Source organism: Passer montanus, unplaced genomic scaffold (genome assembly GCF_014805655.1).
Source record: "Passer montanus isolate IOZ18808 unplaced genomic scaffold, ASM1480565v1 scaffold23, whole genome shotgun sequence".
Lineage (NCBI taxonomy): Eukaryota > Metazoa > Chordata > Aves > Passeriformes > Passeridae > Passer > Passer montanus.
The window spans coordinates 10,415,743-10,439,680 of NW_024366926.1; the positions used below are offsets into that span (position 1 = coordinate 10,415,743).

Consider the following 23,938-nt stretch of genomic DNA (forward strand, 5'->3'; position numbering starts at 1 on the left):
TCTCCTGTGCAAAAAGAGCTTTGCTCCAGGGCTGTGTCTCCCCAGACATGCTGTAAGACCTGCAGCAAGTCACTTGGGATCAGATATTTGAATGTGATACTTGATGGTTAAATCCTCTGGTTCTTTTAAAATATAAATTTCCATTAAATTCCTTCCTTGTAAAGCAAGCTCTGCTTTTTCTGAGCTTTTGTCTACAGTGAATAGGAATAATTAGGATTTCTGAAATGTGGTTTACTGCATTTTCATACTGGGACTTATCTGTTTAAGAGACATTTCATTCATACTCATTTGTTTAGGAGACATTTACATAGCTTTTAAAAATAACTAATTTTTTTTTTAAAATTAATGTTTTGCAGAAGCATTTCCTTAGCTATTGCGATATTTTCTATGTACTAGTTCTATTAATGTGATGATGTATTCTCCCACTGTATACATTTAATGTTAGCATACACTGCAGGACATACATCAAAATGTATCACAGGTAATATTTCTGAAGAAACTGTCTTTTTCACTTCCTGACTTCCTGGATTTTCACTGTGCAACATTCAGAACTGGGTTTAGCTATTTTTAAACTAGAAGCACACACTCTAAGGGCTCCATGTCATGACTTATTTGATTTTGTAAGAATCAGTTGAATATATTGGGCATTTATTAACCAAATTACAGGGCTTTGTAGATGTTAGCAAAGCGATATCAAAGTCAGCAGATCGCTAAGGGGAGGGGGGTGTTCCCACCATGTGGCAGAACAGGAAGAGATTTATGCACAAGTCTACTTCTTACAAATATATGTTCAGAAAACAATGTGTGACATTTTTCCAGTGGACACGCTCCAAATGGTCATACATTTATCAACTAAAGTCCAAATCTTTTCATCTCCTTTTGTAGTATGCTAATCATCTTTATGCTGTATTTAACCTTCATACATCAGCAATCTGTGTGCTCTGTGTTTTTCCACTGCTTGATAGGATGGAAACACCATTAAGAATACAAAGTAAAGCAACGCAAAAAGGCAACTCATTTTTCTTCAGCTGTTTCTAAAACTGAAATACAGCCAAACCAAATGTAATTGATTTTACGTCCTCTCCAGAAAATGTCACTTGTAAATGAGCATCTTTCCAAACAAGCACTGAAAAGGGATTAGAGATGGAAATTCCAAACCCCAATTTACTATTTACAGCAGAGACCTACTTGAGAAGTTAAGAAACCTCATTGAAGCAGGAAGAGAACAACCCGTCCAAATTGTCTTAGCTCCTTACCATAGGGTACACGTGGATGGTTTCCATTTGCAATATTATCTGATGCCCCAGCAGCTTCTGTTACTGAGCCAGTAAGGGGAATCGTGCTCTCATCAGATGCTTTGGCACCAGGAAGCTCTTTAAAGACTGGTGTTTCTTCATCCTGAATTTTATCAAGACTTTCATCTGATATCCTTGACAGTGCAGCATCTTTCTTTAACCGGCCTAAGGAAAGAATAGCACTGTAATTTTAAACCCAACCTATACCTCTTGTTCCTTAAGTTTCCACTGTTTGCATCAACAGCATGCTTTAACTTGGCTACAATAACCAGGCTTCATTTCATACACACACTATTTATTTCTAACACTTTACTATGTTCATGTGTGAAAATTCTACAACTTCTTCCAATAAAATTCACCAGAGTAGGTAACTGAAGTAAAACACTGTGCTGTTCATCTGTTAATGAAACCTGAAACTTTCCTCTGCATTTCTTGAGAGTAGCAAAGCAACTATGGCTGTCATCAGCTCAACTTACTGCAAAGCTAAAACAGACACTTAAAGATAATCATTCTGATGATTATCTTTTTCTCTATTTTTTTTCTTAATAAAATAGAAATCAGATTATATTCCAGGTTTTATTTTGCTGTTTCTGCTAGACTTCACAACTTAGCACTGAAATGGCTTAGCTAACAAGTTTTTGAATTTCTACCATTGCAGATTTTTCAGAGTGAATTACACAAATACATGAGGAATAGTTTAGGCACACCCTGCCTGTGAGTGGGGACAAGATTAGGTGACCACTCAAGGGCACTTCCACCTCTAAAATGTAATATTCCATGATTTTATTTCACTCACATTTCATCAAATAACTACTTACTTTCTATTTTTCTCTTCATCCAGGGACACACAAAAATCCAGACTAAGACAGCAAATACTAAGGACACACCAATTGATATTAGAGCAATGGCCCACATTGGCAGTATCAGTCCCAGTACTGTAAAGACAAAGCAATAAAACCAAAGCAAACCATTAATTGACATGACTTAATTATTCAGGCAGTGGAAGAGCAGTCTGTTGCAGAAAAGCACAGTGTATTCAAAGCCAACATGAAGGAGCTGATGACTTTTAACACATTACCAGTTACTGCAGTATTTAAAGGTATAGTTGACATGCAAACATTTGCAGGTTTAGTCCTCCAGTTTCCTGTTGCCCCATTGTGATGTTATGTCCCAAAGAGCCGAGGGTACAAGCCCCACATCAGGGCTGCTAAAACAAGTTTGCAGTGCTTTTGTAAATGAATGCACATTAAACCATGTTGCCCATTAGGGTTAAGTGTTTACCTGACCTTTCCTCTGCTCCATAAAGCCTGATGCTTAGCTTGCTCTAAGCCCTTATTTGCTTGCAATATCAGCTTAATGCAGCTGAGGCTTCGTCCTGCAATGCACAGCGACATCAACAACTCGTGTTTCTGTAATTATTCCCCCAACAGAGATCCTTGCACTTGTTCAATGAAACAATCTGACTCTGAATGAAGAAAGAGCCCGGACTCTGATCATTCAAATCTATATATACATTGCCTATCTTGAAACCTACATCATTAATTCACTCTTGTGAGTAAAAGTTGCCAGAACAGAGGCCTTGGAGAGTAAACATCTATTTCCCCGGTATCAAAAATGGAGTCCCACCTTTTTATTCACACACTTTAGAGACTGCTAAGCTGAAACAGAGGGAACATTAAGATTCTTATTTCATTTATTTTGCCTAATGAGTCACTGCAGAGTGCCTGACCTACTTCTGCAGAACAACTAATGAGGAAATGTGAGTTATACAGCTGATTTACTGTTAAACATCTTGGATACATGGCCAATTAGACTTAAGAAGAATAGTAGTGTTACCTTCAAATTGGGAATATCTCAAGTTTTTATTAATTCCAGTAATGTTATACTATGGAGTAGGGTCTACCAACTGCATTTATCAAGTACATCTGGTGTGTTGGATTTTAGAGAAATATTTCCATTCAAAAAAGGTCACTTTCTAAGCCTGCTTTCTTAATTCAGGACCATGTTCAGGAGTATGAGTATCTCTTCAATTGCCTCTTCATTCATAGTTCTTGGACAATAATCTAACCTAAAGACAACAATTAATGACCAGAGTCTTCAACAAAGTAGCTGAGATCACTGAACATTTTTGTTCTGAACCCTTTTGCTAGAAGTGTGTGTTTAAACATACACCACTTCAGTAAACGATAAAAATATAAATGCAAATACATAAACATAATATGTGAGAATATAAATATACAAACATAAATACAACAATATAAAAATTCAACTAATATAAAAAATCAGATATAAGAATAAACACAAACATGTAAGTGCACATAAAATATACAAATATACAAAAATATAAATAAAGTCCTTCAAATTCATTTCCTTCTACTGAGTTGCAATCAAAACATAACACCAAAGAAAGGAGATGCATTCAATGAAGAAACAGTTATGGGGAATCTTATCATTAAAGGGAAATAAAAAAGTAAATTTAAATAACAGTCTTGGAGCCAGACATGCCAGAACAGCAACTCTGCTGATGTCAGTGGAGTGAAGGTATTACACTGAGAGCAAACAGCACCTGCTCTCCCACCCTGCTCTGAACCTTCACTCCCCAATGCACAAACCTAGAATACTTTTGAGAGCCCAACATGTGCTCAGATTTACAAAGCCAAAGCTGCCTCTCAGTAACTTTCCTTCCTCTAAAGAGGAATTTTTTTTGTAGCTGTGCTCTTCCCCACTAACCAGAATGATCAGGAGGGTGTCACAAATAGAAGCATCAGGGGAGGTGAGTGATTTACTCCTGTCCTTGTTAACTCCTAACACAGGAGACAACCCTGTGGTGTCTGGGTGACACTGGCAGAGCATCCCTACACACACTGGGAAGCTTCCCTCCCGTGCCTCCCCAGCTCACTCACCTGGTGCCCCCGTGTACATGATGGAAAACACGTTAATAGCGATGGTAGCAGCATAAAACACCGGGAGTGCACGGAGACCATTGGGCACAGGGTCTTCCTGCAGAGAAACCATGCAAAAATAGAAAACATTAGCTCATTTCACACCAGATTCATGTCAGCATGAACTTCCACGTGGAAAACATGTGTTCCTGAGTCAGTGCCAGGCAGATGGAGCTTTTGGACATCGAGGAAAGAATGGTGACCTGCTTAATTACACCCAAGCAGGACACCACAATGCTGGTCCTGGCAAGTACCAGCACTCTGGGGGAGCCTGATACTGTCAATAGGAACCAGGATCTCATATTTTACTTCCCAGTCAGCTGCTGAGTGACCTAGGGGCAGGTTTCTTTCTGCAGGTGTGTTCTTATTTATTTTGTGTCCAAGATGAGGAGTCCCTTTCACTTAGCATGACTGAAGGTTGCCAAGCAGGAGAGGGCTTTGATGTTTTGGACTAGCACTACAGGCAGCTGTGCAACGCATCCATCTCAAAACCATATTCCTAAGCTCTCTTCTTCGACCAAGACAGCCTGGCACTTCCTAGCAGCTAACAGAAATCCCTGAAATCCCAAGTGTGTGGCTGCATTAAGCAGGTGACACACACAAAGTGAGCAGGTAATGTTTAGCAGGGCAATGTCTGCTGCCCACTGCACTCTTGACACTCACAAGGAAAGACTCAGCCAACGGCGCAGCGGAAACGCAGCGTGTGAGGCACGGACAAAGCCTTTGTGAGGGACTGCTCTGGCCTTTCAAGGGGCTCCATGTGTTTGCAAAGAGCCTGGCAAAGCTGAGGGCTGGCTAATGTGGTTTCATTTCTTGCTGCCATGAGCTATACAAGGAAGCTGAGAAAAGGCTGTGGTCACCCTGGGCTATGCCCGGTCCCAAGCAGGATGCAGATGGGCTGTATTTGCAGGGCCAGCTGCTATTCACTGACATCCCCAACAAGGGCATGGAGCCCTGTAACAGCCACAGACTCACAAGCTAGAAAACTGCTCTTTTTTTATGCCTGTACACAAGTCACTACCTGCTTATGTCAGAAGGTCTACAGATCTTACTGCTTTGTGAATGGCACAGACAGCAGTTGGGAGGCAATTTCCTTAACTTGAATTTTTCTGCCTCTTGAATGCTTACATATACGGCTTTAATACCAGAGTTCACGTGATTTTGATGGCTAATTTCTTAAGTTGCTAGGCTTTAAATACAATAGTGGAACCTTTCCTTATCTTTCATGCAACTTGAGTTATTTTTTATTCAAAGCTGAATCTGATCAAATCTATCACCTGCTTTTATCACTGACGTTTATTTAGAGCAGAAATAAAGAACGATGAAGCTGAGGTTACAGGTGGTGCTATTTATAGCAAAAGAATTAATCCCTCTTCTATTTAAGTTCCCTGTATAACTGCTAATATAGTGCCCCTTATTTTAGGTCACTGTCAAGCTCTTCACCTCCCCATTTTAGCAAGTTGAATGGTGTGAAAGAAATGGAAGAGGCAGTTCAGGTTTCCAGAACATGCTGGGTGGCAGGCAAGTAATTTTTTGCACTGGAGATTCATGGACCGATGTTGCCTCAGGTCACTAAAACCCATTGATGCAGGTTTCTTGAGAATCTACAAAATAGGCACATGCCCATCTTCTAATGTCTGATGTGCTGGAAAGCCAAGGCTTAAAATTTTACAACTTTAAAATACCAATTAGAGTATCTCCAAGGGAGGACTGTTCTGTTTAAATTACAGACAGATCAGCAATTGTGAGGCTAAGTCAATGCCAGCAAGCTTGTGATAATATAGAACCACACTCAATGTACCATTCTCTGACCTGACAGAATATATAGTATTAATTATCACATAGCACCTTCTAAGCCTCAAATACTTGTCAAATTACTTACTGTGAGCTTTCAGAACTGCTAAAAGCAAGTATAACTCAAATGGCTATTAAAAAAATAACTGATCTCCTGCCCAAAAAGAAGCCATAAACTTTCAACTATGGAAATGGCAGCGCTCAAATGGGAGGCAAAAACCCAACCTTCATACTAAGCACTCATTACAATAGTGAGATTTCTTTACCTTGTTTAAAATGAAGAATCTGATCAGCACAAATAGGATTCCAGACATCAAGCCAGATAACAGTGGGGAAATAAACCAAGAGGCAACTGTGTTGAAAAAAGAATTAAACTTGAAATAAACAGTATTCTTGGATAATAGTTAAGTACATTGTTAATGAGCAATAAATTCAAAACGGTTCTTGTACAACTGGAATGAATGTTCTGTATGTTTACTTACAACTGGTGCAACTTGATGTCCACCGACACTCAGGAAAGCCAAAGTAATGCTAAGCACCATTAGAAACAACAGCCAAAGCATTTCCTGCTAATTTTGCAAGTTTAGCAATCAAACTCCTCAGGAAAGTTTCTTGTAGTTTGAATCAGAGTAGACCAAGAAAGCGCTGTAATTTCCTAATCACCATGACCATGAATGTTGCAAGCAAGTGGAAAGCAACTGCATCTAGCAGGATGACATGCTGCTCCCAGGGTAACAGTCTCGAGTTCCAAAATGCCACAGAAGCATCAACTGTAATGTATGATGTGTGTACATTTTTTGCAGGCCAGCACTGCAAGTGTCCAGGATGATTTAACTGAAGTAGGTGGCAAAGCTCCCACTGATTTCAATAAAACCGGATTAGGGCAGCACTCTGGAAATCTCATCCACACTGATTTATTGTTTGCAGCATGGTTAACAGATTGATTCTGCTGTCACTGAAAACTCTTTTACTATTGACAGAATTTTAAAAAACCACATGCATTGCTTAAGTTCTAATATATTACCATGCCTTCAGCATAAAATCCTTTTAATAGAGATTTTAGGCTGCACCTCGAGTTCCAAATGCTTCCAAAACCATAAGAAAACACTCCATCACATCCCTGCTTGGATGTGCCACTGTTCTTGGCAATGGGAGGCTGCGAGTTAAACGTGCTGTATGCCCTGAAGGTGGTGGGTGGAGAAACATGACTGTGGGCATTCATATGATAGCATTCACATTGTTGAGAGCGAGAACAGGGCAGTATGAGCTGCCTCAGAGAGAATTAGAAGAGGAGGAATGTCACCTTGAAGCATGTTTCTTGAGGGACAACGTGTCCCCAGCTTACTACTGGGGAAGAACAACTTTTGTCTTACCCCTTTCTCCACTGGAGACACACTGCAGCCCTTAATGAATACAGCACCAGTGCATTTTCTGAATGACAAGACTGGGATGGAAAATAAATTAATAAGGGAGTGCTATCCCAGATTTCTGGGAATGTTTTTCGCAGGCAGCACACACTATTTCACACACCCTCACACATAAAAGGAGACAGCACTTACCAATCTTGACAAGCTGCATCCACTGGACACCCTGCGTGCCAATTGCCACCAGAGAAAATCCAATTGTAGCACCTACAATGCAATGGGTCCCTGATATTGGGAGTTTCAAGAACGATGCAATTAGCTGCCAAACAGCAGAACCTAGAAACAAATGAACCATATGGTATAAACAAAAACAACAACAAAAATGTAACACAGAAAATTCTTTGCCACGTGCCCACATTCTTTTACAAGTGCTGCCTACACTCCTCATGCATAAGAGAGATCTTCTAAAGAGGGTTTTGTTCCTGTTCTGTCTCTAAAAGCAGATACTAAGACAGTTTAATAGCAGCTTTGAATGCTACATCTTACTTATGACTGTTTATGACTAACAGCTCCCTACAATCCATGACAGTTCTGCTTTCAGTATTTAGTACACAGACTGCTCCCAGTGTACATCAAGCTTAGACAACCTCACTCTTGAGAGCTGACCCTGGAAGCCTCCAGGTGATCAGCGTGAGGAGGCATTCACTGTTTCACTAGTGATCTACCCATGCTCCTAAACTTGGATACTACCAGAGAAAGGTTCAAATTGTGGGACAGAGATTTTATGCTTCATCTCAGTGATACACAGCCATCCAGTCCTCTATAGGAAAAATGGACTGAGGAAAGAATACAGACTCTCTCATTGCCTTCATCTGCAGCTCATTGTTACAGAGAAATTCAAAAAGGATTCAAGGAGAAATTCAAGACTGTTGAAAAGGCTTATGTTAGTCATGGAGAAGCCAAAAATACCCTGGCATAAGGAAATAAGCTCCCCAAATAACTAATGGACAGTGGGTAATGGTCTATAAAGTATATGCAACATCTGGCATTCTAGCAAGACATCCAGGAAGGATGCTGGCCAAGAATGCAGGGGGAATAAAAACCACCCGAAGCACCTCTTTCAGGAGTTAGATCAGACACAGGTCCCACCAAGCTCTCGAGCATGCAGCTCCTTGCTCTGACTCCTTTTCACTTTGCAAAGACACAAGATCCCTACTCCTCTTACAGTGGCACTAGCCTCAGAAAACCAAAATAGTTTTGAGAGTGACACAAGCTTTCTGTGGACCTCTAATATTAGAGAAATCTTACAAAGATCTCTTCTTCATTGTAATATTTCATGGCCTTAAGACTAAATCTTCATGTATTGAGTCACCACCAGTGGCAGCAATCAGACTGCCATAAGAGATCCTGAATTTTCTGGCTCATGCCACCTCTCTTAACAGATCTGCAGCAGATATGGGTGATAAAGCAAGGCCACTGAACATATGTTGGCAGACTACCCAAAGTTTCAACCTCCATCCTCAATTCCAACACAAGAAGATGGTTTGAAGGTCTTGAAACAGAGCCATCTGCAAACAGTGATTTGCTGGTATCATATGTGGCTGCATTTGGAAATCAACCAGTTTGTAAAACTGATCTCTCCTGGCATACTATCCCAAAACAACTTCTTCTCTTGCTAGTGGAAATTCCAGATCAATCAAGGAACACCTGCTCTTTAATTTTTTGGCTTCTTTTCCCCTGGACTAAAATAAAAATAAAAACACTTTGAAACCTTTGACATGAACTTAGAGACCAGCAACTGGAAGTGAGGAGAAGGAGAAATCAGATGGTTACATCTGAAAGAAGCCAAATAAAAAGATAAGCTACCTATAGATATGTAATTACAAAATACTCAGTATAAAAAACAAGGGAAATGCAACCAAGCCACAGCTGCACTGCAAATGTCTAGTGAGGACTGGGTTTATTGTCAGGGGAAATAGAGGGAGTACAGAACTATTTCTTGTTTATTTAACTTCATAGAATCACAGAATGCTTTGTGTTGAAAGGGACCTTAAAAATCATCTAATGCCAAACCCCGTGCCATGGACAGGGACACGTTCCACTAGAGCAGATTGCTCAACTGAAAACAAACAGTAGAGAAAGAAACAGGTGGTGAAGGACCAATGGATGGTCTGAGAAGGACAATGCATAATCTAATGAAGTTTAAGGAAGTGTTAAGGAGAGAAGAAAATACAAAGGAAGCCAGAGCAGAACTTTACTCCTGGACTTGCAGTGCTTTAACTAGCTACGTCAAAGCTTTAAATCCTCTCTAACAAAAAATATAAGTTCCCAACTTCTACCTTCGCAAAACTACCTTAGGAAGCTGGAGCCTCACTAGGCTGGGCCACAGAGTCCCAAATTCAGACCCCATGCCTGCAGACACCATGACCCACCCTTTTCCCTGGGTTAATATCCCCTGAAGACAGGGGGCTGCCTGCAGACTGCCCAGGCCAGGAGCTGCCTGCACCAGCGTTTGGCCATGGTGTGTTTCTGCTGCTGAGGGCACCTCATCCATCCTCCTCAGGCTCTGGTGCCCCGTGCCAGCTGTGAGCCTGCACCAAACACCACGTCACCTGCAGGACTAGATTAGTACTTGGCTCTGCTAATCCTGGCTGGGATGTCCCCTCTGTTGGTGGCATCTCCTCAGTCGTATCAGCTGCTGACTTCAGCTCGCACCAGCACCCCTAGTACAGCACACGGGCAAGTCCTGACAATAACCTGACAATTAGTTGATGCTGGGCAAGTACTACAATCTACCCCCAAGAGCAACAGTCCTTAACTTCTCATCTGCCTAATAAACAACACTTTAATGTGCTCCAAATTACTACAAAATGCTACATATTAAAATTTTAATCCCATTACTTCCCGCTTCCTTTTCTCTTAGGAGAAAAGGTTGACCTGAAAATTACATCTGCTGTTTACTGCAAGCATCAAAGGATCTTCCACCAACATCTGGAAAGAGGATACAGTGACTTTTGGTCTCTCCCAGACTGTTGACTCATTTAAGCCTCATTGAAATTCAGAAGCTAAATTCATTTGCAAAAACATGATCATGAGGCATGAGAGAAGAGGGTGGGGGAAAATGTAGAGCAAAAACAGAAAGATGAAAAGTAAATATCCAAAAAGGCTAAGAGAAAACATGGAAAAAATATCATACATCCAGAGAAAATCTGGAGATGGATTTGAGAAAAAAAAATACTGAAATCTGCATTTTGTAACTTGTGATTAATTCTGAGACTTATAATGTGGAATTTCTTCCTAATGCCCCTACTGGAAGAAGGGAATGCAACTGGTCATGAAGTTCACACAGGCTTATGTAAATAGGCATGCAAATAAGTTGTTTTCTTTGAGTTTCTGGCCAGTTGCCTCTGCAGGGGGTATCTCAGACTTAAAACTTTGCCCTGCCAGGATCAGGATACCAGAAATAGATCCAGAAAAGAAAACGGACCCTTTCTTCAAAGGGAATCAAGAGCACGCGGGTCACTCACATTCAGACGGTGTGCAGTGCTCCCGGCTCACCCCTGGGGAGAGACTGAGCCATCCCAGCAAGCACAAGGACAACAGATGCAAGTGGGACGGTGCTAAAAAGCCACCCTACACCCAGAGGGAAAGACCAAACACCTACAGCTGACCCTGCAAGGTATCAGGAAAGAGGAACTGGTGGGGTGGGGATGCAGGAGCACCTGAGGTGAGTTAAGCTGGGACCATCTGTAGAAGTGGCTGCTGTCCCAGTGATTTCTTGGTAAGCAACCCCTCTTCCCCTTGGGCAAAGAAAGGTGGCCCAAGATTCAGGCCCTCCTGAATCTTCAGGAGCAGCCAAAGAACCAAGGGAACTACCTTCACACTCTCAGGCACACAAAGCCACCTCTGACAACTCCAGAAACTGCCACTCAACGTCCATTTAGAGCCATAAAAATAAATATTTTTTAAAGGCACTCAATTTTCCCTTTTCCCAAAGGAAACAGAAAAAAAACCCCACATGTAGTAAATCTCTGCACAGACTCACCTAATTCCTGTGCAGGTCTTGCGTAAAAAGTGTGAGGAGGTTAGAAGGGGTAGGTGGAAACAATATTTAGGTCAGGTTTAAGTAGGTTTAAGGAAGAAAATCTTTAAGTGGCGCATCCCTCTCAAGCAGAGGATGCTGCGATGTTTGTGTAAATCAGCAAGCTGCCAGACTGAGGTGGGAGGGCTGGCCCCTTGCCGGGGCTGCCTTCCCACAGATAAAGGGTTTCCTCCCTTTAAGAGCAGGTTTGCTCCTTGAGAGAGCTCGCTAAAAGCTCCCAAAGCCTCTTGCACATAAACAAAGGGTAAATACCGCGGCTTAATGTTACTTACCTCAGAATATGCTGTTTGTTCTGAACAGAGATTTAGTTAACTACAAACACAAGCAAGGGGGCAGACTCTAAGGGCTGACCTGCTGTCGTTTGAGTCAGAAAAACTAAAAAAAAAAACCTTAAGTGTGTGATTATCTTTACTGCTCCCTTAGTTTTGCCGTGGGCAAGGGTGAAGTGTAGGACTAATTGCAGTCACTCAGCCAGGCAATCAGTTTACACAAAAGTATTTGGATTTTCTGAAACTTTTAAAAAAAGGATTCCTTCTCATACACACTCATTGAAAACTGCTGATTCTCTAGGATCTGCTGTACAGACACAAATGCAAGACTTTTATATTTTCCATTTACCACCACAAAAATCTCCAAAATAATTTTTTTCAGTGTCTTATACACATATAGGATCCATTGTGTTAAACATTTCTTTTCATCTGTCAGTTAAGTGGCCGAACCACTGAAAAATGTAAATTATTAGAAGCATTTTAAAAAACCATAGGAGACTTAAAAAGGAATACAGGCCCCTGCACTCACAGAAAAACAGATGTGCAGGTCCAGAAGATGGGAAGATTTAATTAACAATGCTCACAATTAACGGGGTGACAAACACAGAACAAGCATTACTAGGAACAGGAAAGTGTTACTTACCGACCATTGCACTCACTTCTCCCGCCATCAGCAGTGGGACAGTGTTGTTGTACAGGTTAACATCAATGATACCTTTCCGAATCGTTTCTCCTACTTTTGCTCCCAGTAACACTGAGCCAGTGGTTTCAAAAACTGATGCCAAAATGCAAGCCTGGCGTAAAGTAACAACACCAGAGCCCACAGCCGTTCCGAAAGAATTTGCAACATCATTCGCACCGACCGAAAAAGCTAAAATAAAAGCAATGATAAAACCCACAATGACCATCCACAGGTACTCATCCATTGCCATCTTTCCCCAAACTGTAGATTAGCTTCCCCTTTGCAAATAGTTAATAGTCAAGGCTGGAGGGCACCGCAACGGATTTGGAAAGCAGATTTCTTGTAAACAATGAGTTCTCTCTGGAAAGTGCTGGGTAGTGTTAGAATGTGAAGAAACTGCTAACTGCTGATTTTCGAACTACTATAAATACTGTTCATTTGGCTGCCTTCGGTCAGCAGTGAAACACATTCCATATTTTGCTTCCAAACCGGTAGGACTGCGATGTTCTGTCCTGCAACAGAGAAAAAAAAAAAATAATAAAGAAAATAAAATGTAAAAAAAGGGGGAATACTCAGCAGAGCTCATAACAGTGCGTGTTTTCAGAAGTAAACAGATGATTTAAACCCACTAATGGGGTCCTACCTCAGCATGTGACTGCTCTAATCATAAAGCAATTCAGAAAAGATTCAAATTAGGTCACCTCCAAAGCAGTATGTTTCTTGCAATATCACTGACCAAGGAAACTTTTTGAGCAATTTAAAAGGATTTAGAAAGTTTGAGAATTTTGTTTGTGTTGAATTTACCAAGCAGAGCAATAAGCCCTCCTTCTAGCAGGAGCATTCCTCTTTGCACCCGGTGAATATAATGAATATACAGCGTACCTAAACCATACCACACAGCCTGACTCCCAGCTGATACAGAACATCCAGCTCCACTGACCTCAGGAGAGCTCTCAACATTTTATCAGCTGCATCCATGAATATTCTCCTTTGAAAAATTATTCTATATGCATGTCTGTCTAGAAAATACCACTGAAAATACTCTAAAGAACATTAATATTCATCAGTTGTTGTTATCACATCCCATGCAGTAAGAATACAATTTCCTTAGAGCTTTTCAGTCACACTTTGTGTGAAACAGCACAATCATTTCAATATTTCCATGTATCTCTACTACTTTAGAGAAGTCTATCAAAAAGGTGCAACAAAAAATCATTGAACTCTCTGCTTTTTCCTATAGATAGTTACCAATTACTAACAGTTATTATATTCAAACTATTGTCATAGATATCTTTGAATATTTATTTTGACGTTTCGGTTTTATGACTGCCTTTTGAATTACATCTTTCTTAGTCCAATAAAAGAGCAAAAAATGGACACAGAGAAAGGGAGTTTAAAAAATAAAACCTTCATCATCCAAAAGATGATGAACAGTGTGATAAGGGGCACAGTGACAGGGAGATGGCCAAAAGCTAGAAGCAATTGTCCCAAGCCACCTGCCTCCTCCAAGGGCCAATTCTCTTTGTTATTGGCCACCACGAAGACATCCTGTGCTCCTGTGGCAAGGGGTTAAATGAACATTTAGCAGCAAATATGCATCAGCCAACTCCATCTCTTTGAAGAAGCACTTTTAAAGAGCAGGGGATGTCAGATTAAAGCCCTGAGCCCACCTCCTGCTCACTCTCTATTTCCCCACGGTCACTTCAATTTCATACAATGTTCCCACATGGACAGTTTCAAGATCATGCTTCATTTCTTCCAGTGACCCAAATGCAATTTGGGTCCTGCAGTGGCAGGGAGGAAAGGTCTCTGAAAGCCCTGAAATAATAGCAAAGTTAAAAAATTAAAAGAGATTTTGCATACTCCTGAGGTGCTGGATCCTTGAGAACAACGAAGAGGAAAATAAAACATTTACCCAAAAGTGTTTCCTAGAAAACTCTAAAATTGATGTCAAGGATTGATGCTTTCCCTACAGACACATATTTAGCAAAAAAAAAGATGTCCCTCTTTTTTTCTGCAGGCTCCAAACTGGCTGAGCAACTGTTGCTCCAGTCTTTTCCAGACATGGAGCAGACATCAATCCTTGAATGCCTTACACTCTAAAATAACATTTCAGAAGGTCTTAATCGCTAAAAACATTTGTATAAGGATTTTTATACTATGAGATAACATGAGAAAATGAAGCACCAAAGCATGTTTTCTGTTTGAAGACTTGTTGCTTTTTCATAATTCATGAGCACTCAGCCCATTGTAGTGAAAAAGGACTTGACAGAAACAGAAAAGGCTAATGATATTTGGAAGAAACAATTACAGTTGGGACTTGTTTGCCTGTGAATGAAGACAAAACCCCACTAAAAGCATTTGTTAAAAAATTTCTATTATGCATGTCAGATTTTTGCTAGGAGATGAAGTACTGGACTAGGGTCCTTCCTTGATCCTGGAGATTAATGATTAAATTCTTCATCCTGCATGCATTTCCACAGTACCTTTGCCAAGTTAGCCTCAGTGCCCCAGTTTCTTCTCCTGAAAATGGGCAAAGCTGACTGAGGTCCATGCATGCATCCACAGACTGTGATTATACAAGACCCATTTCTTTGGACCAGCTGGATAAAAGCACACCCTTATTCCCAATAGAGATCTGTCTTCTCTCCACTTATCAACCAACCTACCAATTTATTGTGGTGACCCAATTCTTGGGACTGAGAGAAAGAGCAGGGTGATTGTGACATTCCCCCACCACAACAGAATTCATGGGACAATGTTTGCCAAATCTGGCTCCTCCAGCCACAGCGAGTTCTTGCAGTTTCCAAAATAAACCACTAAGTCACAAGGTTGCCTTTATTAGCTTCCTTGGGAGAGGGTGGGGTGAACTCCTCCAGATGGTCCCAAAGAAATTAAGACTTCAAGAGTGTGTATGTGTGCTCCTAAATCGCCCCGTGAAGGCCAAAGAGTCTCCAGGAGACTGTCAGCAGGGCTTTTGGCAAAGGGCTCAGAGAGGCAGCTACATAAACTGCCTCCCTGTGAAATAGGATACATGGCCTCAGGAGAAAAGGATGTCTTAAGTAAGAAGTCACCCCTCCTGTCATTTTATGCAAGGTGATGGTTCAAAACAAGCTTCCTCCAAAACTTGAGAGGTTCAACTTGATGTCCACTGTGTTGGCACAAGCAACAGCACAGCAGCAGCCAAGCTGTGTCTTTAACAAGATGGAAATCAAAAGGAAAATGGGAATAAACACATGTTTAAAAATTAACATGTAGGCTGCCTGTGAATAGCTAGGTGTTACTACTTTCAACCTTAAAAAATAGTAAGAGATTTTAAATGCTTATATTAAAAAAAAAAGAAAAAAAGGCACATCTCTGCTGAGAAAGTTTTCAGAAATGCAAAATATCCTGCAAAGCAGGCCAGTGACTAAATACAGACTAAATCTTGTAGCATGCTTCTTTCTAGAGCCCAAAATATATTTGGCATGCTCAGACATGCTGAACTATGCCCCTCATCACCTAATGAACCCGAGTCTGTGGGATTTCATGTTGTTACTGGGATGAAAAAGAAACTGGAAAAAACACCGTGCAGGAGGGAATGGCAGGTGATCTGCTCCATGTGTGATACTTGGAAGTCACCAGCCTGTGTCTCCCCTGTTCTCACTTATATTTCATCAACATGCCTTGATGCAACTCAAATGCAATTCAGCCTGACCTGCTGGGTGCTGGGAGAGCCTCCCATTCACCTCTGGGACTGACACCTCCTCTGCAGTCAGGTGTGCTGTGCTACCACACACTGCAGACTCTGGATGGAAAAGTATATTTTCCTGTTTTTAGGCTTTGGATAACTCTTCCTGAACCAACCCAACCATGCTGCAAACACACACCTGGGCTTTAGCAGGGCAGAGGAATTGTGTTAGGACCAGGAGCTGCAGGGCCTGAAGCTGGAGAGTGCATCTCTGATGGCTGGAGAGAAATGCACAGAGATGGCATTTCAAGCTGCAAGAAGCTAGTTCTGCATTAAGGCAAGTTAACAGAGTTTTCTTATGGTCCACAGTCAGTGTACCATACTTACAAGGTTTGAGTTGAAGCCTTTTAAGTGGACTTAGAAACTTGCACCTCAGCGAGAAAAATTTGATTTTTGGAAATGCTAACAACGTCCCTCTGCCTCACTGGCAGATGATCCAGACACCCTCCTCAGACTGTATTTTGTTGTTCACTAAACAGCTTTTTATAACTCTGTCAAGACAGAGTGCTATTTCTTCCCTAAGGGAGAGACAAGAACAAAACCTAGGTAAAAAAGCACCTTGATTCATGCACAATGACAAGTGAATCCTCAGGGAAAAGTTAGAATCTCGTGTTAAGCATGAGATCATTTTAGGACATGTTTATATATGGACATTTACTAAGACAGGTCTCCTGGAAGCTATTCATGGTACACTACTAAGCCTAGACAAGTTTTAGTGAAAAAAATAATACTAAATTTAAAATCAGAGATGTCAGGGTTTGGGGGTTTTTGTTTTTGCTACACAAATTGCTGCTAAAGAGAATGGAGAAGTATCTAACAGCAGGAATAAAAGCTCAGTACTAAGTTCAAATTCTAAGGAAGTAATCAGTGTATTACCCTCCAGCAATCCAACTGTGTGACATAGAGGAGCAAACAGAGATCCCATAAATGTCCTTTAATCTTCTCTTCACCGAAAATTAGGGAAGAACCTACAGCACTTGTGAAGCACTGAAAGGTATGCAGCTCATACCATATATAAACCATGCTGCATGCAGCTCTCCTACTCTCAGAAATTGCCCCATGCTGCAGCTGAAAATTTTCTTCTCCTCTGGATGGGACAGAGATTCTGCAACGTCCCAGTTTTAACTGATTTGTTGTTGCCCAAGTATGAACAAAAATCAAAGGACGGCAGCCAGTGTAGCATTTCCCAAAATAATTTTTATGACTACTCCACTTTGCATTATGGCAAGGCAGACAAGGGAGGACATTTTTTTTTTCCTCTGCCGTGTTGAAAACAGTAGATGTTTAATGATTGACAGCAGCACTGGATTTGTACTGACAGCCAGGTTCACTTCTAGTTACCAGTGGGGGAAAAGTCTGTCTGAAATGCTTACCAGACAGCAGCTCCTGGGAGGTTAGTCCATATCCTCTCTACTTCTGTCTATTGCTTTTTACATAAAACCAATCTGTCAGGTTCCCACCTATGTGTATAAACTCAGGCCAGATCTGGCATTCCAGTCCACGGGTACTGAACGCAGCACTGCATAGAAACCAAGCCTGGTTTATTACCAGAGCTACTAACATCATTCTTATCAATAGTCCTTATCATTTCCAGTTCATGCTCAGGCCACAAGGCTCACAAATTATTTACTTTAAATTACTAATGCTACATTCATGATATGAAAGGTGGGATTGAATCAAGTGGTTCAGGACTGAGAACATCCCTATATGGCTCTAAATTACATGCACAGGGCTTGTCACAAGGCCAAACATTATGCAAGTTTAATGCTCCAGTACACAAAAAGCACTCCGAACTTACTATTAAAAAAAAAATCAATTACCACATCAGCAGAAGCAGGTTTTTTATCAATCAGTTCCTATTTTAAGATATTCACAATGTGTTTAAGCATACTACATGCTACTACTTGATATGGAAACAAGACTGAAGTTGATAGCTTTCCAAGGATTCCTGTCCAGTTTAACATTGCAGAGAGAGACTGTCACTGTCAGCTCCCAAAACTTCCAGAGGATGCTTCCTTTTCCTAGTCTCTATCAACCTCCAGTTCCCACCACTGAAAGGTCAAAAATGGATATAAAATATCTAGCATGAGATTTTGTTGCTGAAAACATTCACCAAAAACACAGACAGCAGTCACTTTAAGCAATTCTACAAATAAGTAAGAAAAGTGAAGTATCAACAAACTCTCATGCATTTGCTGATAAATATATTTTTCTCTAACTAAAGGACAATTTAATCCTTCAGTGACTGAACAGTCTTTCTAACAGGCAAGTAGTTTTTATGACTCAGTACTAGACATTTTCAAGATCCAGTCAGAGAAAACAAGCGTTCATGGTTACAGAAAACATGTTTTATAAAAGAAAACCATGCAGAGAAGTCTTTAAAACTCACCCAGTATTTAAAAGTTGTTTCAAGAGAAAAATCAGCTAAGTTCTTCTAGCAACCTTCCCTCCTGATCAGAAATACAAGTTGAAGTCTAAAATAGACATCCTGTCATTCAGCACAGTCACATCTGAACATGCAAACTTTCAGAGGGTAGAAAGAGGGCTGTAACTTACACCAGGCAGTCCGGGGATAAAATTCACTCCGGCACAGGAGAGCACACAAGACAACACTGAGAAGCATCAATGCGAGTCCAGATTCTTATTCAGTAGGTGAAAATCTGCCTCCTCTTAAGCAAAGAATTCTGCTGGGGGTGGGCACTGATAAAACACAACACTGCGTCACGACTGCACCAGAGAGACAAACCAATCCAATGAAGCTCGTATTAAAAGCAACAAAACGTTCCCTTCCCCCTCCCCACCCCCAGGCATAGGCATAGACAAGAAAGGAAATCTCATTTTTGACTGTCATTTGGGCGTTTTGGTGAGTTCAGGTAATCTCTGAGGAGTCCCAGATCTTCTATTTGCAAGCACACTTAAATGCACTTTTAATGCAAGTGCATGTGACAGTAGGGTATGTGCATCCAATTTGGGAATGATGTTGCACGCTTGCTACTTTATCCATGTCAGTAGAGGTCCCACAGGCTACACAGACTGCAGAAAGTCAAAGAAGTGCACAAGTTTTGACTGGATCGATGCCTAAGCAAACAACTTCAACAACTTTCAACAGTTCAGCCTAAATTACCCAATCCAGATTCCTTCAACCACTTTCCTTTAAGTGGGAAACATTTTTGCACATAAATCAAGGCAAAACTAATGCTTGCCTAAAAGTAAAGCTTCATAGAAAATAATTTAAGACTATATAATGCAATTAAGTTATCATATTCAGCAAAAAGAAATTAAAATCAAAACTGCTTCGTCACAGTCAAAAATCTGACCGACAAAAATTTATTTGGACACATTTATGGTTTATAAATTTATCTGCTACGTTTTACTCCATTCAGAGTCACTAAAATGTGTGTAATAATATTACAATTTAATATAATTAAATCGGTACATTTGAGAAAAAACGAATCAATTCAGATTTGTAAACACAGACTTGGAAACATAATCCTTTCCTGATCTATTTTTTCAAGTTTGAATAAAGGATATTTCTTAACAAGAAGTCAAAAGTTTTCTGAATTTGTTAAATTCAGCTGCATAGCTGCAGGTGTTATTTGGTAAAACTGAGAAGTGTTTTACATTTCTTAAGAAAACTCACATGGATTAGCAAGCCTACATCACCTTCTAAAAAGAATTAGGGGAAAACTCCAACTAGAAATCTGAAATGAAAAAATTACATTAAAATGCCCCCACAAAAAAAATTTTAAAAATTATACCTATTGGGCCATGATTATTTTTAAGAAATGGTGATTCTTTATTTAAGGTCTATACCACACTACAATTAAGTCTGTGATACAGCTGCTACCTTTATGGAAATCTATATCTCTTTAGTCTGGTTGTGATGTCTTTCCTTTTCCTCCTGTAATAGCTAGCCAACAAGCTTCCAGTTTTTAGAAAACGGAGAGGCTAAGACTTTCACAGTGGTTTTCCCTTATGGACCAAAGCAACATGTTTTAAAAACAAGCATGTTAATCTTTTCCTGCAGATTATATATCTTAATACCTTTTTAAACTTTTTTTTTCCTAAGAAGTAGCATCAATCAATTCAAGTGAGAGCGACCATAATTGTAAACATTAAGTCAGCTTGTATTTATAGATCTGGATTCCAACAATTTAAGAAAGCAAATAAATAAGTACAGAAACTTCTTGTCACACTTGTTTAACTTTATAAAGTAAAAAGAAAAAAAATTGCAAAATATTATTCCATGTTCTCTTTATAGCTGATGTCTGGCTCCAACCCGAACGCTCCCAGCAAACGTTAAATCCATCCTAATTCTCCTTTAGAGAAGCTAAGGACCGTTCCCCCAGCCTAGAGCAACCACCACCAGCGTGCAGGTAAAAACACTGCCCAGGGCACATGTCATTTGAGAGGTATCTATCTCAATTTCAAACCCCAGAGGCTGCCAGCCTGACCTGTGGGAAGCATCTCAGACCCAGGAGAGCTGCAAACTGGAACCATTCGAGTGCTGCTTCCCACGAGCCAGCCTGGCCACAACGGTGGCTTCTTGTTGACCTAAGCTTCAGAGCTCGGTCTACACGCAAAGCAAAGGATATAATAAACAGCACAGAGAAAAGGAAATATCTTCAAAGTCTTTGTTTTGCTACATCAGCATTGTGGACTTCAGGCATGGGAAAATTCAAGCCAAGATAGGTTGACCATTAGCAAGAGTTATAATTTGGGACACCACTAAAGAAGCAAGCAAAGGAAAATTTGTAAGACCACAGAATAAATTACGAGGTTTGGTTTTTGGAAATGGCAGCACCAGTTTGGTTCCCATCAAATCAAATATTTGTAGAAATGATAAATTACAATCTCGATCAGATATCATAATTTGGTTTTAATTGTAATTTATTTTGTTAAATCCACAATTGATAGATCCTTGTTTGATTCAACAAACTCATGCTAGGCAGACTTATATTCAGGCTTAAATAATGTAATAGTACAAGTCAATTTAAATATTTAATTTTAAATCCCCTTTGTTCTGCATTTCTGCATTAGCTATTTTCTGAAAGACACCCAGGTTCTCATTTCCCAGTGACCACTGAAATAAAGTTAATTTTGCAACTAAGGGTAACTTTTATGTCGAATGTAACTGGCTTTTTTTGCCATTCAGGTTGGAAGGCTACACATGTAAATGATTATTCACATTTTAAAACACATACATTTTGAGTAGAAAATAATGGGGGATGAGTATAATTTTCTAACATAAAAACCCATAAGAATTGGAACCTGAATGTCTGTAAAATGTACTAAAAATCTCCAGCATGGGAGCCTTGAAGGACACCACAGGCCAATCATTACCTGGAAATCAGCCCTGAGGTCCTTCAGACTAACAGAGATTTAACCAAACCTGCTCTACCAAACACAGCACCTCTTCTTGGAGCTCTGGTAGTTCTGTTAAGCTCAATGAATACCAACAAAACCCTGAGCATCTGCTCTGCAGAGAGCTGCAAATGCAGTTTAAGTTAAAAGGAGCCAATAAAAGCACATCTGCCTTTGCATATTCGATAGCAAGTTCTGAAACATTCTGTTAGCTATCAGGATAATCTCCAAAAGAGATGCATCCATATTTCACTGAAAGAAAACCATCTCAGGGACTCTGGAAAGTTTAATGCAGTAGACATTAAAATTAAGAAGTCATTTAGCATTCAGGGATGGAGCAACTCTTCTACTCTAAAGTATCAAACCCCTTGGATGGGCTTTCTTGATGGCTCTGAACTCTGTCACCCTGTCATCCAAACATTTTTTTTCCAGCAAGCTTGTGGGCTCTCAAAGAGCACATCCCACCCTAGTCAAGGGACTTCCACTCCCAGTGGTCGAGGTGAATGAGCTGGGCTTGCACAGGCAAGCATGGAGAGCTGCCATGCTACAGCATGTGACTCTGCTTGAGATCACACTTGTCTACTGAGTGAGCCAGCCCTGGGAAATGAAAGGGAGGAACCCACAAGTGGAATTGCTGGAGGCCAAGGCTGGCGCAGAGGATGACACAGGCTCCTGGTGCTGTGTGGCCTGGGAGAGCCACGCTGACTCCAGCCCCTACCACAGCACAAGCCCATGTCAGGCCAGGAGGAGTTCAAAGGCAGCAAAGCAACCCTGAAGGAGCAAGGCTTTGGCCAGCACTGATTCAAGCACTGCCCCAGTTAATGCTGGGAACTGGACTTGGATGGCCCATGATTCCAGCTGACTGACCAGAGACTAGGGCACACCCATGTTCATACTAAAACCAAGGAAAAGGGTGAGACGCTGTTCAGAGCCACCCTGAATTTAATCTTCCCCTCCCCAGACCCATATCCAAAAGAATCAATGAGCATGGAGCATGTAAAAGCCCTGGATACTGCTGACAACTCAAGGAGCGTTATCCTGAAATATTACCGGACCTGTACCAACCTTACACAGAACATAAAAACTGCCCACGAAACACTCCTGTGGCAATCCAAAAATATGCATTTTGCAAATTCAGAGGCATATGTAAAGATGCCCTTGGTGAAAAGCCAGAGTGTGGTTGCCAAAAGTCAACAATGCAAATTTTTCAGATAAAGGAAACCTGACACGTCCAGCCTCAGATTGCCTGCCATTTCCATTTCAGTTTGGGTTTTCAGAGAACAACCACTGTGGAGCCTTCTGTTTGAGCCAGAAGAGATGGCTGGAGCTCCCTTGAGTCCAGCAATCCCCCCCCTCTTCAAACAGAATTGGAGTGAGTGAGTAGCTATCAATATGCCAAACCACACCGGCTGGCTCTCACTGCCAACCTCCAAAATCAGTGTGGCCCACAGGACAGAAGACTAAGCACTCCTGAAATGATTTAGGTGAATGGCAAAAGGAGGAAAGGACCAGGGGTATCACCAAACAGAGGAGGGACAACTCACAGAGGTGTCAACCAGGGTTATGGAGGTAAATGGAAGCAGATGAGGCCAGTATACTCTAGCAATGGAAATTTTGCTGGTTTTTTTTTTTTTTTCCCCTATGAGCATTGCAGTAATAGAGATATAAAGGGAGAAACAGCAATGAAAGCTGTGACCTTGGCTTCATTTCACAGGAGGCTGGTGATCGTGCTTATGCTGCCTGGTGACCATGCAAAGCATGGCATCTGCCAATTAACAGGCCCGTTGCCCCGCCAAAGGCCAAGGCCTGCCGATCTCTGCTCTTGAGTCCATGGAATATCCACGTCTGTCTCCTGCAGCCTTTGCTGCTAGAGGCATGAGGAGCATGATGGTGAAGCAAATACCCTGAGTTCCACCTACCAGGCAGCATTAACCTTCTGGTATCTTCACCGCAGGTTGACAATACTACTGAAGCAAAGAAGTGCCCAACAGACTCGTGACATGGGCTACAGACTAAATCACTGTCAATGCAACATGCCAAAGAGTGTCCCACAGCTGCGCTCTTGGTTCAGCAAACACCTCAAGAGGACTTACTAAGGGTGTGTGGTCATATGAAGCAGGTTGAGAAAAGTTGGGCTTTATCTCTCATGGAAGGCTGGGGAGCAAACCCACTGGTCCAGTGCCAATGTCCAAGTGGAGCACAAAGAGTCTTCCTAAAGGTTTGGGCAAGATAACAGGACACGTGGACTGTTATCTTGCCCAAACCTCCCAAAGAGCTTGAACAACTTAAATTTCTCTGCTTGACACACAGGCTGCAGGGAAGAGGAAGTTATTAGGCAGCAGAATGTATTTGAGTACTTGGCACCAGCAAACAGGGCCGGTGGCTAGTGTGCCTCA

At 41.1% G+C, this 23,938-nt stretch overlaps 1 protein-coding gene across 10 annotated transcripts in view; it reads right to left on the reverse strand.

Annotated features, from left to right (window-relative positions):
* SLC20A2 (solute carrier family 20 member 2) overlaps positions 1-23,938 on the reverse strand; it is a 57,095-nt gene that overhangs the window by 19,627 nt on the left and 13,530 nt on the right. For 2 of the 10 annotated variants that reach the window (XR_005627569.1, XM_039710330.1), the window contains exons 1-7: positions 18,735-19,409; positions 12,410-12,960; positions 7,591-7,731; positions 6,298-6,383; positions 4,199-4,295; positions 2,114-2,230; positions 1,257-1,460 (exon numbers count right to left, since the gene is read on the reverse strand). Coding sequence is in view for 9 of the 10 variants with exons in the window: in XM_039710330.1 (XP_039566264.1) it covers positions 1,257-1,460; positions 2,114-2,230; positions 4,199-4,295; positions 6,298-6,383; positions 7,591-7,731; positions 12,410-12,698 (934 nt within the window). In the remaining variant the exon portion in view is untranslated. Of the gene's footprint in view, positions 1-1,256; positions 1,461-2,113; positions 2,231-4,198; positions 4,296-6,297; positions 6,384-7,590; positions 7,732-12,409; positions 12,961-14,118; positions 14,267-17,551; positions 17,698-18,567; positions 18,653-18,734; positions 19,413-23,938 lie in introns of those variants that run through there. The other 8 variants (XM_039710326.1, XM_039710325.1, XM_039710323.1 and 5 more) reach the window with 8 other exon arrangements.